At 31.1% G+C, this 17,145-nt stretch overlaps 1 protein-coding gene across 5 annotated transcripts; it reads left to right on the forward strand.

Annotated features, from left to right (window-relative positions):
- The first annotated feature begins 3,727 nt into the window (after positions 1-3,727).
- Positions 3,728-6,822, forward strand: LOC133682087 (uncharacterized). 5 transcript variants are annotated; one of them, XR_009836604.1, is made up of 5 exons: positions 3,728-4,468; positions 4,966-5,127; positions 5,518-5,746; positions 5,872-6,093; positions 6,258-6,822. XR_009836604.1 is itself a non-coding variant. In XM_062105345.1 (2 exons), the coding sequence occupies exon 1, from the start codon at positions 3,910-3,912 to the stop codon at positions 4,450-4,452; it is 543 nt and encodes a 180-aa protein (XP_061961329.1). In that variant the 5' UTR covers positions 3,728-3,909; the 3' UTR covers positions 4,453-4,468; positions 4,966-5,506. The 5 variants fall into 5 exon arrangements, 1 of the variants encoding a protein (XP_061961329.1); XR_009836605.1 differs by having other exon boundaries at positions 5,872-6,041; XR_009836603.1 differs by having other exon boundaries at positions 5,872-6,822.
- Positions 6,823-17,145: the final 10,323 nt, after the last annotated feature.

Below are 17,145 nucleotides of genomic sequence, written 5' to 3' on the forward strand. Positions count from 1 at the left end.
TTTGTATTTAAAGATAGCTCAATTTGCTATGTTATAATATGTCAGGTAAAAGAAAGTATTAAATTATAACTAAAATTGATATACTGTAGCGCGGAATATGTACATTGAATTATTATTATTATTAATGAAATAATTAATAAATTTAAAAGAAAATATTATTATTAGTATTGAAAACACATTATTATTTATATTATAAAATTTTATGATATTTTTTATAAAAATAAAAAGTGAGCCCGCGGCGCAATATTATTAAAAATAGTCAACAATTTTAAGTATTAATATAAAAAATATTATAATTTGAGTTGTAAATATTATTATTTTTCTTATAATACAAAGTATTCATATAAAACATATTATTATTTGTGTTCTAAATATATTTTTTATATATATAATTTAAAGTATAAATATCAAAGATATTATTATTTTTTTTATAATATTATTATTTTTATAAGAATTGAAATTTTTAATAGAAAAAAATATTATTATCTGCATTCTAAATATTCTTGGAATTTTTATGACTTTAGCAATTGTGTTCTCGATTCTTTGTTTGAAATATACTTTGTGAGGTTCATTTGGAGAATTTAAAATCTGGACATACTCTTCAATGGTAAGGGTCTTGTCAACGTTTTCAAAGGTGAAACATCTATAACCTGGATTTCAAAAATGCATTAAAGCCTTAACTGCTAAAATATGAATCAAGATCCTTATTAGATGGGAAATTCTCCCATACTTTCTTTAAAAAAAAGTTTCATCCTCTGTCTAGTGACTAGCTTTCATGAAAACAATATAGAAGTTTGCAAGGAATAGTTGGGATATAATGTGACCACCATTACCAAGTAAAAGCTCAGCTTATAAGGTAGGTTGTTACTCCCCACCTAACATAGAATTGAGTTTATTTGAAAATCAAGATGCATGAAGGCATTATTCCACACCCGATATTCTTATGCATAAGCAATATATATATAAATGCAGGGTAAAGCAATGAAAGAAAAATATGCTAAAATAAAATTAAATAGACCAATATAAATAGGAAAACAATCAAACAAGCAAAACTCAATCTAACCAAACAAGGCTTCCCCAATGGAGCCGTTATCCTGTCGTGATGTACATGACATCGTGTGGTAGAGCTACCTCTTGAAAATTAAAGGGGGCTTTAGGGTTTAATCATAAAGTTGTGATTATGGGGTTTAAGAGTCGCCACCTAGTATTATGGTCATTAGAAAACCCAATGGTCTACGAGAATCTAGGTAAGGGGATTAGTTATGTAAGGGGATGACGCATCAATCCCAATACACCTTACCTCAGGTAAGTTGCATTGCTTGTTGATTGTTTTTTTAGGTCATGTTTCTATCTGTTGGTCTCGTTTAAAGTTCAAGGCAGATCTCTCTTCGTGAGTAAGTCTCTCCCTTATTAGATTAAATTCTAACTATTCTAAGGTCCATATTCAACATCACATTTATTTCTTAGATATAGTTAATTCTTAACATTTTGAATAACACTATAAGACACTTTCTCAATATAAGCATGATCACTATATTTCTTAGATATAGGAAATATGCATTAAAAACCTTTAGGATTTGGTCATATGCACGAAAGTAAAACATTTTTTTTTTGTTTTTTGAAAATATATTTTATCTTTTAGTTTTTGGATTTTTTTTTTGTTTTGGAGAAAAAATCAGATATTTTTTATACCGAGTCTGTATCCTACAGTGTAAGTCTACAACTCAATATTAGACAAAATTATTAGAAAAATTGTGCGACGGACCCACAAATAATTTTAAAATGATCTTTGAAAAAATTATTTTTATATTTGGGCTAGACCCGTCTCAACCCAACCCAACCCAAATGGTTGGGTCGTTAATGGTCACGACATTGAGGCTAAAGCTGCTGGGATTCACGATAGAGGAGATGGTTGCAACGACGATAGAGAGAGAAAAAACAATGTTGAAAAAAGCTAAAAAAGAGGGTTTTTTGCTCATCTTACACTATTCTCTCTTTCTCATTAATGCCTAAAATCCACTTTTATTTATAGAGGGGAAGAGGGACATCTTGTCTTTGTTAGGGACCAATCTTAGCCCTTGATTCAATCGAGAAGGATCTCAACCGTTAGGTCAAAGTCATCATCATGAGCTGCTAAAATTCGGCTGCTAAAGGCTAATTCGGTTAGTCTCTTTAGGGCAACACCACAGGAGTTGTAGGGGCAATCAACTTGCAAGAATTATACTGAGGTGTAGTACAATGTCAGGTCATCATAGTAATGTATAGTTTGTCTGATTTTATGAAGAGATGAAGCATTGAATGCTCTGAAAAAATAGTCATCTGAGCAGCCTTTCAAGTACAAAATGTTAAAGATCTTGAACAATAGTTAGACGACAAGTCATTTGACATTTGTTTTTAAGTGCTGGTCAAAATGGTATTGTTTTGTACCAAAACAAACCGTTTTGGTCAAAATACACCATTACATTTAAGTGAAATGACACTGTTATGATTTTCTTAGGGTTTAATTAGGGATTTGACTAAATTTAATTTAGTCCTTTGGCTTTTGATTTTTTTTAATTGCATCCCTAATTGACATCGAATTTTTAATTTTATGCGATTTTACCCTTGCTAAACTCCAATATCAACCTTGAATTTTAGCGTTTTTTTTTATTTTGGTCATTGGTTTTGAATTTATACAAATTGACCCTCAATTAACCATTAAACTTTCAATTTATTTCAATTTCACCTCTGTTTTCAAACTAATTGAGTCTCCGAAGTTTAACGCCTTTTAAAAAAAGGTCCTTGGTTATGAATATCTTCAATTTAACCCTTAATTGACCATAAACTTTGTTTTTCTTGCAATTTTGTCCTTGATTTCAATTAATTGACTTCGTAAAAATTAAGTTTGATCCTCTAAAATTTTAATTTTCTCAATTAAGCCCAAATTGGGCTCCCAAACTTAATTTTTCACTAATTAAGTCTATAATCATTTAATTTGACCTTGTATATGAATTGCCTCTTTAGTTCTAGGTACAATAGGGCATGATTAGTCTTAAAATTCCATCCAAAATTTCAACTTAATTCTTCTAAATATCTGAAACTTTCTTCAGCTTGTTTTTGTCAAGTTGTCAGTCTTCTTGTTATTATTATTTTTGTTTTATATTTTTATTTTGAAAGGAAAAAGGTAAATTTCAGGGGAAGAACCAAAAAATAGGTTATATATACAAATTAGAAACCAAGGGTTAAATTGAAAACACATAAAACTTTAACAAAAGGAAAAATGATAAAAATATAGCAATTAAAACTAAAAGGATTGAATTTGAAATACCAATAATACTAAGGACTATAATGTATTTATTAGGGTATGAGAGAGAAATGAAAAAAAAAGGATCAATATCCAAAATAATCTAAAATAAATCATGATAATAAGGTGTTAGATTAATAAATTAACAAGATGATTTGAAGATAATTAGCCGGGTTAATAACAATGATTTTAATTCATGTCCTTCATTTTTAGTTGTATCCCAATTTCTAAACTAAAAACATAATATCTATGGTTTGAAAACACGAGAGCAACCATAATCGTCTTCGAAGCCGTTTGTGAATGTATTTGAAATGATGTTTTTTTAGAAATTTTAATTTTTTTTATATAAAATTAATTTTTTAAATTTTTTTATGTACTAATATTAAAAAAATGTTTTTAAAATAAAATAACACAATTCTAAATCACACACTTCCTAAACAGGACATCAGTTCGTTTCAATATTTCTTACGTTGTTACTTGTGAGTCCAAAAAGAACAGCCAGCACGCCACGCCACGCGTTAATTCTTTGTCCGTTTCAGTCTCAATTTCAACATTCCTTCCCATTTATCTTCCCGGAAAATCAAATTCCCAAACCCTAACTAATTGGGAAAAAAAATAAATTCACGATGAACATCTCGCTAATCGCCGATACAGCTACCATAGCTGCACAACAAACCCTATGTTCTGGAAACTCGCTGCTCCTCCATCGCCAAAACCGCATCAACCTCGCAGATCAATCCTCCCAAATCTGCACCGTCATCGTCGATGTCTTGGCTTCGCCGCCTGTCAAATCCAAGACCTCCCGTCGCACCATCCTCCGGAAACGGCGGCGGACCAGGAGTAGATCGAAAACTTATGGAGATGCCGGTGATTGGGGAGAGGAGTATGGTTTTTTTGGCGGTGGAGGCGGCTGGGGCGGTTTTGGTGGCGGCGGCAGGGGGTGGAATTTCGATAAATTCGGAGGGCATGATTGGGATGAATCTTCGGGGTGGTTTTCCTCGCGGTCTTCGGATTTTGCTTACGGGTTTGTTTATGAGGTGATTTATTGGATTGCCTTGTCGAATTGTGTGCATTTTGCGTTTAAGAAGGTTGTTAGGCTCGTGGCTGATGGCATTGGTGATACCGAGAGAGGGAAAGTGGTGCCTTTGAGATTGGGTACCATTTGCTAATTCGGTAACTGGAAGGGTATTATAGAACATCTTTTCTACAATGCAATGTACATATTGTATATAATTCTTCTCATTTTTTTAAATGAATAGTTTGTGATTTGGTTCTATGCGTATGACTTGCCTTTTGATTATTAGATGACTGCATGATCTGTTTGAGGAATGTTTTCTTTGTTGAATGGATCATTGGTTAGTGATTAGAGAAAATTGAAAGTTTTTTATTGTGTCAGTTAGAAGTGGATAGTAGAGGAAATGTTTATATTTTTCCTATGTTCAGATTAATGTTGGAGATGATGGAGTCTCATATTTTATGTTTATTTGTTGGTTGCATCATTTTTGGTTAATGGTGTTTTTATCTCATCTGCAATTACGGGTGACTTGTGCCTGGATGTCATTGAAATTTTGAGGGAAGAGTAGGAAGTCTGTTTCTTTTTTTAACTAGCTGTTTGATGTTGGCTGTGGTGAAAGGTAGAAACCGAAGTTCATTTGTTGTAATTCCTTCCTTTATATGGGCAGGAATTATGCTTGATATTGGTTAAGAATTTGCCAATACAAGTCTTACTATTGGATACAAATGTTGTCAACAAGGGCTATTATCTGGAGTGGGTGGATAGTCAAGTAGTATCTGGCACTTGATCTATTATCTGTCATGAAGAGTTAGACAGTGGTTACTCAAAGGTGAACTGAAAACTTATGTGCTATTGATGCAAATTAAAACTTACATAAAATTTTCAACTCCTAACTCTAATTTTGTAGGCTACAGAATTAGCATTTCCATTAGAATCTTCCTTTTTGATGCTGATTGTATGGAGTTTCTTTAGAGGTTCTTGCTTCAGATAGTCATACTCTACACAAGACTAGTGGAAAAAAAAAATAGAGGTAGCATAGGTATTTGTTATAATGTTGCGTTCTATGACATAAGGTAAACTGCCCTCGTGTTCAAATTGATAAACTCTGCTCAAATAATTACATGCTTGAGTACAAAGGGTGAGGGCACAATTGTGAGAGGGGAAGTAGGGTGGTTTTCATTTTCACTGGATTATCTGAATGGTGTCATGAATCTAACAGGCTTGGAAGAATGGTAATACAGCAGTTGAACAAGAGTTGAAAAACCACCCTGGCCTCTTAACTGTCTAACAATGCTATGTTGCAGCTATGACCGCCCGATGCCTGTAGACCACGGCATTTGATTGCTCTTTAATTGCTTATGTTACTTTTGCGCCATAGCATCTCTATAGTTGAAGATGATGTATCAGACGCCTTGCTGCCTAGAGGTTCTTTAATTTCTTATGTAAAGGTAGTGACATGATTTTGATTTCCTTGTCTTCAGTTTTGAATTTGCAATAGAGGTACCTACCTTTATTGAGATCTTGTTTCCACAAGTGACAATCTATCTGATGATGTTTTTGAAAAATATTGAAGGGCTTGAAGCTCTGGTGCTGATGATGTTTTGGATTGAGGCCTTTTGATAATAAGATATCAATCAGCTTCCATGTTGGAAATTGGAGTGTTTTAAATCTTGTGAGAGAAAGATTTCCAAGATTGTGGGGCAATAAGAAAAAGTTTTTCATGCTAGACGATTGCAGTGAATGGTATGCATCTGACCAGTTAGAACCATTCTAAGACACTCAAAAGGCTGTTTCAGTAATGTTCTATTCTCCAAACTCCATTCTTTGGATTACATATCATCGCACATTTTCTTTCATGAGCTGATGGGTTTCTGCAGTTTTTTTCTCAAATGTTCTCTTTTTTCTGGCGTGTTTTCTCTTTGTTTTTTTACAATTGTGAACTGTTAATCGCATTTTCAGGTTTCATTAAAGTGTTGCACGCTTGCTCCTTGTGTGGCGTTGCACACATATGCAGGTGCAGATGCATTTACTAATTGGCTTTCATGTGCCCTGCGCGATAAGACCAAATAGTCTGATTAGATTTTGTTGTGGTAGATGCAGACAGTACAGTTTCACAAGTTTATATATTCTGCATAGGAACTGAACATAAATGTGGTATGATTGACCTGTTTGGAGCTGGGAAATACTTGGTTACGCTTACAATCCTGAATAATAACTTTAGAATTCCAGGTCTCAATTCTGCATAGTTTTGATGGAAGGAGTACGCATCAAATTCGTGGCAGTGATCTACGAGATGGGTTTTTGCAGTGGGAGCTCGCTGGATGCTGCCATGGAGAAATATCAAGGATTATCTCATAGCAAATAAGCAATACTATCAATTGATTTCTAGAATGATAATAACTTTATATTGATATGGGAGTTTTAATTAGGGACAACAATGATTGAGTTGGAGTTGGATTTTGCTCCGTCCAAAAACAGTTTAAAGGATTATCTCATTACAAATAAGCAATACGAATTTCCATAATGATAATAACTTATATGTGGGATTTTAAAGATTTCAAGAATGATAATTACTTTATATTGATATCGGGTATTTAATTCGGGATGGAAATAATCGGGCAGGAGGTGGATTTTGCTCCATTCGTCACTAGTGTTGAATTTTACATCATTTTCTATTAATTTCTCTACGTTTATTTTTTTCTAGCATTTTGGAGGGAAATTTACAAAAAAAGAAAAAGAAAAAGAGAAGAGTTTTAGGCTTAATTTATACCATTGAACCCAAGATAAAATAGCTTCAAAACCCAAATATTGTCTCTTAATGGGTGAATGAAAATCCAAATGCAAACCCTAAGGAATTAGTTGCCATGTCACCTATTTATTTTATTTGTTAATCAAGTTATTTAAGCTACATGAAATTATTTTATTGGTTTAATAATATCATTTAATCAGAAGATTGAGTTATGAAAATAGATGAATACGAGTATTAGTTTAATTCAACTTGAACTTGGATTTTTGGAAAATAAACATGAAAACCATTATAAATAGAGAAGCTAGTGAAGAAACAAAATAAAAAACGCATATAAAAATCAAAAGAGAGGCAGCATAGGCAAAAGCTTTATAGAGGAGGTTCAACCACCATAACCAAGTTTCATCCAATTCTTTTCTCTTTTGCTTTTTTGTTAATTTTCTCTATAAATTTGATGTTTAATCAATTAAGCATGTGTAACTTATTATTTCTTTGGTTAGGGTTGGTTTCAAAACTTTGATTTCAAAACTTTGGACATGTTTATTTTCAATCAATAAATTATATAATTTTCTTTTATCTTTCCATTGAATTTGTTTATATTCTACTCATTTCATAATAAAAAATTACTATCTTGTTCATTTAGATGCACAACAATGCCAATATGATAGTGATTTAATTGATATTTTAAAATTTTGATTTGTTTTGCCAATAATTCTAAAACTAAGCTGAAAATTGTGATATTAGATTATGGTAGGTATTCAATTGATTGCATGTGTAATAAAACTTAAGACTAATAAACCAAGCTTGTGTGTTTGTTTCTTGATTCAACCTACATCTTTCTCGATTTACTTTTATTAAGTTGAATTTAGAGAGCTTATTCTAGGTTGTTTAATAAGAAAAGATCAAGTAGAAAGATTATTTACTTGATAACAAAGCAAGAAAAGATCGAGATAATCAAATTTATGATTGTTGAATTCAAAAGAAAGTGAAAGAATAATTCTGATTATTGGTTGTATTTTATGTTTAGAAGTGTAGAGTAATTCCTTAACCATGTTTTTCATTAAGTTTTAAACTTTATTAGAAACTTATTCCTGAAATTTTTAGTTTTCTAGATATTTTTTAATATATACCAAATCAACTCCAAATCACCCTAAATTTTATGTGCAATTACATTAAGGTGTCTTTAGTGTATCTGCAATTTTTAGTTGATTTATTAAGTCTAAATAGGTGTTTGAGCTTTATTTAACTTACTAATTATATTAGGGTTTTTTTTTTAATGTATCTTGAGACAATAACTTGGTAATTAGAAACAATCTTATGTTAGAATGACCCTTGTTTGCTACCATACTCAATAACTATATTATTTAGCACAAGGATTTAATTTATGTAATTTTTTTAGAGTATAGGTTTTGGCGTCGTGTTGTTGAGGATTGTTTTTCCTAAATAATTTGTTATTTATCTAGTCTTCTATTTTAAATTTGCCATAATTAGATTTTAGTTTTATTTTGTTCTAGTATTCTATGAATGTCCGAATCTACTAAAGAAGAGATAGATCATTGAATTAAAAGAGTCTTGAGATTTACATCATATACTCAAAGATCATGCGAGCAATTTGATTATTTTCCACTACATCATTGTATTCTCGAGCATTGCATATTGTCCTCTAACCTAGTCCACCAACAATGCAAGAAGAGAAAGAGATGGAAACAAATAACCAAACTCGCAAGGAGATGGCAACAACAACTCTCGACCACTAACCTCTTTGTGTTATATATCTTTAAATTGAAGTTGCTTTTGAACATGAATCATAAATGATTCACCTTTTACCAACTTTTCTGGGTTTTGTAGGTGAAGATCCAAACAAGCATCATAAGAAGTTCCATGTAGTATGCTTAAACATAAAACCAATTAAAACTCTAGAAAGAAAGTAAAGTTGAGAGCTTATTCATTCTTTTAAGGAATAACATGAAGAGTGGTTGTATTATCTACCATCTAACATATTACCACGTGAGATGAGATGATTTTTTTTTCTTGAGAAATAGTTCCCTATATCCAAGGGCATAAACATTAGGAAAGAAATATGTGGCATTCATCAACATAATGGAGAGAGTTTATATGAGTATTGAGAGTAATTTTAAAAACTATATGCATTTTGCCTTCATCATTAAATTAGTGACCAAATCGTAATCCAATATTTTTATGAAGGACTTTTACAAATGGAAAAGAGCATGATAGATGCTGCAATTAGAAAGGATTTAGTGAACAAAACACCTATAAAAGAAAATACTTTGGTTTTTAATATGACGACTGATTTATAATAGCTTAACGACAAATAAAAATTAGCACCAAGAAACATGAATGAAGTGGGTGTGACATCTATTAATTGAGTAGCAACTTGCTAATCTTACTTCTCAAGTTCAATAAATGGTCATAATTACTATTAAATAATCAAGGATGTGTGGAGTTTGATCTTTAGTAAGCCATTTAAATGATATATGTCCATCTTTGCAAGAGGATAATTTGGACCAAGCCAATGCTTTAAAAAGGTTTCAAGGGTAATGAGTATTACAAAAATAAAAAAATGATCCTTTCTCTAACATTTACAATGTTGGATGAAGAGATCATTTTAATTTTAACTATTAAAAAAACCATCAACAAGTTACACCTAATGTTAATTTCAATCATCTAACGAGTTTCAATCAACCATGGCCATAATCCATCCCTCAAGCTCGAAGTATGTATCTAAAAGATATAGTCAAGTCTTTGGCTACCACTTCCTTATAATTTCATCAAAAAGTAAGAACAACTATAAAGAATTTGAAAAACCAAACGAGCAATTGTCAAGTATCATGGGAAATGATAGTGTTATGACCTTAAGTAGTGGGAAACAACTTAAGGACCTATTGAAAGCACCATAGAGGGTGATGGACGAGGGAATTAAGAATAAAACAAAATGACTAGAAGGCTTATCTTTTCAGGAGAATGAAGGTCATCCATCATAGAAAATACTCCAGCCATTAAGGGTGTTAATACTTAAAGGAACTTTGAAGGTTCCTATTTGTACTAATGTTTATTTTCCACATTGTCCAAACAAGTTTTCAAAGTCTAAGAAAGAGGAATATGAAAAAGAGATTTTCAAAAAAAATTACTAAGTTAAAGTCAATATACCATTAAGCAAGTATCGTGTTATGCAAAGTTCTTTAAAAAGTTGTGCACCACTTAACACAAGCTAAAGGGTGATGAGATTATTAGCATGAGGGATAATGTATCCTCTATTTTGCAAAGAAAGATTCTTTCAAAATGTAAAGGTTTAAAATGTTTTACTATATAATGCTCAATTGGTAACACCAACTTTGAAAAAGCTATGCTAGATTTAGGAGTGTCTCTTAATATCATGCCTTGATATATTTATGCTTATTTAAATCTAGGTTCATTTAAAGAAACTATTGTATATGCTTCTTGAAATCTAGGTTCATTTAAAGAAACTATTGTATTTATTCAACTCATTGATCAGTTTAATACATATCCAAATGGAGTTTTGGAAGATTTTTAAGTGCAAGTAAATATGTTAGTTTTTCTTACTAATTTATATATTCTTGATATGAAGAATGACCCATCCTTTAGGTTAACACCATTACTTCTAGGAAAGCCATTTATAAGAGCTGCCAAAACCCAAATAAATGTTCATGATGGAACCCTAACAATGGAGTTTGATGGTGAAGTTATGCACTTCAATATCTTTAAGGTATTAAGGTATTTAAGTGATTTACATTCTTGTTTTTTGTTGACATACTTGATTCTTTATTGTAACAACTCTTTGAGTTAACTAGTAAGGATGCTTTGGAAACTATTATTAATAAGAGCCTTGAGTTAGAAGATCCAAAAAAGCAAGGGACATGCAATTATGTGACAATATAGATGATGTCATGGAATTTGTAAAGTCTTTTCCAAAAGCTTTAAAGAGGTACAATGCTTATTTTATTCGTTGCCTTTATCTAATAAGAAACTTTTATCTTCTGTGATAGAAGCCCTCACCTTGGAACTTAAGCCTCTTTTTGAGTGATGCAGCCAAGCTTGTGAATACTAAAGGTCTCAAGCATTTAGATGAGGATCTACGACAATTATATAAGGATCCTTCATAGACAAACTATATGAATGACCTAACAAATGGTTTTATAGACCAGTTAGACAAGTTTAAGCTTAAGAGAAGGTTTAGTTATTCCAAACTAGAGTAATGACTTAAAAAGGCCATAATAAGAGATTCATTATTGCATTGGGCTCAAAATTTTCCAGTTGATTCTACAAGCAGTTTTCTTATAAAAAATGGCTTTGCATTGATTGGACTGTTGGATCTCATAAGATTAGGTCTAAAAGATGTTATTTGGGTTAATTTTGTTATTTTCCTTGATTTTTTATTTTATTTTGGATTTTATGTTAATTTCCTTTATGCTTTTGGATTTTGATTTATTTTATAGTAAAGGTAGAGTTTCTGATCTATTTAAAGGCCTTGTAAATCTTAAGGAGGAAGACATTATTAAAGTAAAACTATGAATTTAGGGTTCACATTTACAATCCTTTTCGCTCTCTTATAAAAATTCCATCTTTTTTATGTTTATTTGTTATCGTTCTAGCTTTTGCCTGCATCATTGAGCAACTTAAATATATGTACTTAGGTGAGGGAGACATTTATTCATGATTAATGCAAAAAACCCCACAACTTTTTAAAATAAGAAACTAAAATGGCTATGGATTAGACAATAACTAACATAAAAGAGATTAGTCTTTTATGTGTATGCACTTAGAATGAACGAAAGTCAACTAGATAAGCTCAATGTCGATTACAACCTCCTATAATAAAGGTTACGAAGAAAGAAATTTTGAAATTTCTAGATGTAAGTGTGATATACCTTATTTTGGACAACAAATGGGTTTACATGTGCAAGTTATTCCAAATAGATTCAACATTACAATGGTGAGAAATAATGAAAATGAACGAGTACCAACTTGTATCCAAACTAGTTATCGGTGTGCATTTATTATAAAAAACTTAACTCTACAACTCGTAAAAATTATTTTTCTTTACCATTTATTGATTAAATGTTAGAAAAGTTGGTAGGTCATACCTACTATTGTTTTAATTCAATCATGATTGTATTGAAAAACTAAGAGACAACCACATGCATTTGGCCTTTGCAATGCCTCAATGACTTTTCAATGATGTATGATGAATATATTTTCAAATTATATAGAAAACATTATAGTGGTTTTCATGAATGATTTTAGTGTATACAATGATTCTTTTGATAAATATTTAGATAACCTTACCTTTGTTATTAAATGCTTTATGAAAACTAATCTTATGTTTAAGTAGGAGAAATGTCATTTCATGTTTGATTAGGGTATATTTTTATTCCATATCATATTCACTAGGGAAACACAAAGAGACAATTCTATGATAGATCTTGTACGTTCTTTTTCACTGCCCACAAATATGAGAGAGGTTCATTTACTTCTTTGACGTGTAAGTTTTTATCAAAGATTTTTTTTTTAAGATTTTGCAAAGATTGTAAGACCTTTATACCAATTATTGTAAAAGAAGGTATCTTAAAGAACTATTAACCTTAACTCCAATTATCCCACCACCTAATTAGAGTCTTTCATTTGAGTTAATGTGCAATATGAGTTATTATGTCGATGGAGTAATTTTAGGGTAGAGAGTTGGCAAGCTTCCTCATTATCATTCATCAAGAACCTTGAATGATGCACAACATAACAAATGATGCACAACATAACAACTCCACAATTGCAAAAGACTGCTAGCAATTCTTTTTGCTTTTTTAAAAATTCATTCTTATCTAATTAGCATTAAAGTAACTATATTTTCATATCATGCAACTATTAGATATTTACTAACTAAGAAAGATGTTAAATTGAGATTTATTCAATGAATACTTCTCTTATAAGAATTCAATTTAGACATCAAAAACAAGAAAAGAAGTGATAATAAAGTTAACAACCACCTTAATTGCCTTATTTATGATGAAAAAGCTCTTCCATTAGATGAACAAGGAACTATTTTCCTTAGAGCTATTGGCCCCTCGGTATATTATGAACTATCTAGTCAATTAAAAGATGTTGGATGATCCAACTCATGCTTAAAATAATATACTAAAAAAGATTGCAAAGCAATAAGTGTGGAATGATCCTTATTTGTGGAAGTATTGTGTTAATAAAATGATAAGAAGATATGTATCTAATTATGAATTCTTATCTATACTAACGTTTTATCTTTTTTATGCATGTGATGGATATTTTGGAGCAAAATAATGGTTCTTAAGGTACTTAAGAGTGGATTTTATTGTTCTACCTTATTTAAAGATACATTCTTTTTTCTACAAGTCATGCGACCATTATCAATAAATAGGTAACTTATATGCACGAAATCAAATGCCTTATATAACTATGCTAATTGTTAAAATCTTTGTCGTATAGAGCATTGATTATATAGCTCTTTTCTTTCTATATAAGATAACCTCTGCATATTTCTTGTTGTTGATTATATGTCAAGATGGATGAAATCAAAAGCCATCTAAATTAATGATTTTAAAGTGATTATAGATTTTGTGAAGACTCATATTTTTTTGAGTTTTAAAACACCAAGAGCTATAAAAAGTTATAAAGGGAGCCATTTTTGCAATTGATCATTTGAAGCATTGCTTAGGAAATACAACATTAAATATGAGGTTACCACACCATATCACCCACAAATTAATGAGAAATTTAAAGTGTCAAATTGAGAGTTCAAGTCTATTTTAGAGAAAAAAAAATGAATCCTAATTGGAAAGATTAAAGTTTACGCCTTAATGATGTAACTTGGGCATATAGGACAATATTTGAAATACCAATTGAGATGTCATCATTTTAACTTGTGTATGGTAGGTAAGTCATGTCACCTTTTGGTTGAATTAGAACACTAGGCATTTTGGACTGTGAAACAATGTAATATAGACATGGATGAAGCAATAGAACAAAGAAAACTTTAACTAAATGAGCTTGAGGAAATTAAAAATAAAACTTATGAGTGTACAAGGACTAATAATGTAATATCTCAGTTTTTCATAGCCATAATTAATGATAATTTTTTTTAGCTATTACATTCTTGATACTTCTGACAATAGTATTCTAGAAATTAGTAGATAAGTCACATTCATTAGTATGGTACAATACACGTATGATTGTGTAAATCAACATCTCCATGAAAGTGCTAAATGTACATACCCATAACATCATATTTACATATCCATAAGTTTGCATAATATCATATTTACATATTACTACCATTAAGAGTTTATACAAAAGCATCGGACAACAATTACACACTTAATACATTCATTCATATAAAATACATAATAACTTAAACATGCGAATATACAGTTCTTTTCAAAATATATGGACCCGTGGAACGAGTCTCCTATGCACTTTAATTGTGTGATGTTCCTGTTACAAAAGCAATAGGGATATTGTAACAACCCGACTTTTTCATTGCCAAAAATCTTTGGAATTTTTGTGTGTAAGTCATTAGGTTCTCGATGCTTTTCACAATATCGTTTTGTGAATTTATAAATGCATTCAATTCATTAGCAAGGCATAACTCACATAGGGTAATGTAAATCAACATCCTATAAAAAGTGACAATACACATCCCTGCAATGGTATCTAAGGTTTATCGTAACATAATTCATCTCTTATTGTAGTGCAATACTTATATGATTTCACAATACAACATTCTTATATGAAAGAATATCACATTCATAAATTCATCATATCATGTTTACAAGATTGTACTTTCGCATTTGTATTCCATTATAATTTTCAATACAAGTCTTTACAAAAATGCTGAATGACAAATATTCAACTAGTTTGTTCGTTCTTATCAAATACATAACACCTAAAAAGATATGATTAGTACTTAAAAATATATTTTTATCAAGGTTTTATATCATTATATTGCACTTAAAGTATCATTAAATTCTCTAACTTAAGCATGTTTTATAATAACAAGTCTGATAATATAAGATATCTTTAATTTATAATAAATACTCATTTTAAATGCAGGAATATCTCACAATTTAAAGGATTGATTGATGTGCTTAATTATTGAAATTGAGAAGATAAAGAGAGGGCTAAGCTTAAAGAAGAGATGCTGGTTCAATTCAAACTGTAACATCATTCGGTTATTGGATCATAATTAGAGTTGTAGAACATGGATTTAGGTTTGGCTTATATGGATGGAAAGCTAAGACATAGGTGTAAAATTTTCATGAAGAGTCCAAGATTCAAAACGGTCGTTGTCAAGTTCAAATTATAGCAACAAAAAAGAAGTCAGAATCTGTCTTGCAACCCAGACACTGTTCAATGTTCAGCCCATATCTCGAGTTCTAGAAGGCCAAATGAGCTCATTCTTGTTTTGTTGGAAAGCTGAGAAAAATGTCCAGAACTTTCATGAAGACTATCTATTCAAATTATGATGTTAGCGATGATATTTTATTCAGACAAGAAGATAATGGTTGTCACCAAGTCAAGAGGTGGTCACCCACTCAATAATTAGTCATCAAATCAATAGTTTTGAATTTTAGCCTATAAAAAGAGGCATTTGCCATAAATTTATTGTAAACCCTCGGTTATAATTTTTCTGGGTATTTAAAAGATGAGAAATTTAACCAATAGTAAAATGGGTTAAATTAAATTAAAGAAACCTAATCAAGATAAAAATAGTGAAATTAATGAAATGAAAAGTGAATATAGTACTAAATCATTGAAAAGAAAAACATTTGTGAGGACAAAATGAATACGTAAGATCAAGAGAGGTCAATATTCAAATAACAGAAGGTTGGGAGTTTATGTATAAATGATAAAAAGGGGTGGGGATAAATGTGCAATTAACAAGATGTTAGAACTATAAATATCATTCTATTTTCTCTCTTGGAGTGACTGGCAAGAGTAGGAGAGAGTTTAGAGAGAGGCTGGAGAGAAGATATATTGATGGTAAATCAACCGACAGCTATAACTCCACCTTCCACCGTTGGATCAGCACGATATTCGGGTATGTTGTTCTCATCCATGTCGTATACATTGTCACCGTAGGGATCTTCTATATCAGTCCCCGTTTGAGAGATATCGAGGGAGGAAAATATTTGGGAAATACACTTCTGGACAGTCTTCTTTGTTGTCTGTTTTCTCCTTCGGCCACCGTTGGATTAGGCTATAACTTGAATATGTTGTTCTTCCTGATTTTGACTAGATTCTGAATGGTGGAGATCTGAAACAAACATTTGGTATAGAAGTTGTATATCTCGCACAGTAGGTCTGCAAGTTTGAGGTCAGTTCGGTTAAACCTATATTTCTGGAAATTTCACCATTTGATGAAGTTAATATTTGGATATGTTATATTCATAATAATGCATTATAACTTGACAGTATAGATTGTTTGGAATATTATTCGTTTGTTATTTATGGTTTATAGGAACTGTGTCAAGGACTGTGTTTAGAAGAATATTGTTCGGAAAGTTTGTAAAATCGACAAGAATGTTTTATTTTGACGTTAAGAGGGAAGATTGAAATAAATAAGATAAATTGGCTCTTATAAAGATATTCTTTTTTTTTACAGTCTTAAACGATATGTGTTATGACCAGGGGTTGAGATGATAGAGAAAGAGTTAAATTGTGGATGTTGTGTGTAAATGGAAAGGTTGATGAATCTGGACAGATTCGTCTCCTAACATTTGGAGAGAATTCGAGTAGAAGGATGAGAGAATTAAGATCAAGTTTCTCATAGTAATTGTAGTTTTGGATGTTAGCTAACTAAGAAATTGGTCTTGCTCAATATGGAGCTGTAGAACCCCAGCTATGGGTCATCAACTGAGATTGGGTCTTGACAGACCCTATAGGGTAGTGTTTGTTGATGAGCAATTTTGACTATCTCAAAAGCAGAACTGGGTTCTCCTTCCTTCAAAGAACTTGTAGCCTCGTGTATTAGCTTTCCAACGAGACTAATCTTGCTTGAAACAGAGTTCTATAAGTCTAGATATAGTTAAAAATCTG

Source organism: Populus nigra, chromosome 2, assembly GCF_951802175.1.
Source record: "Populus nigra chromosome 2, ddPopNigr1.1, whole genome shotgun sequence".
NCBI lineage: Eukaryota > Viridiplantae > Streptophyta > Magnoliopsida > Malpighiales > Salicaceae > Populus > Populus nigra.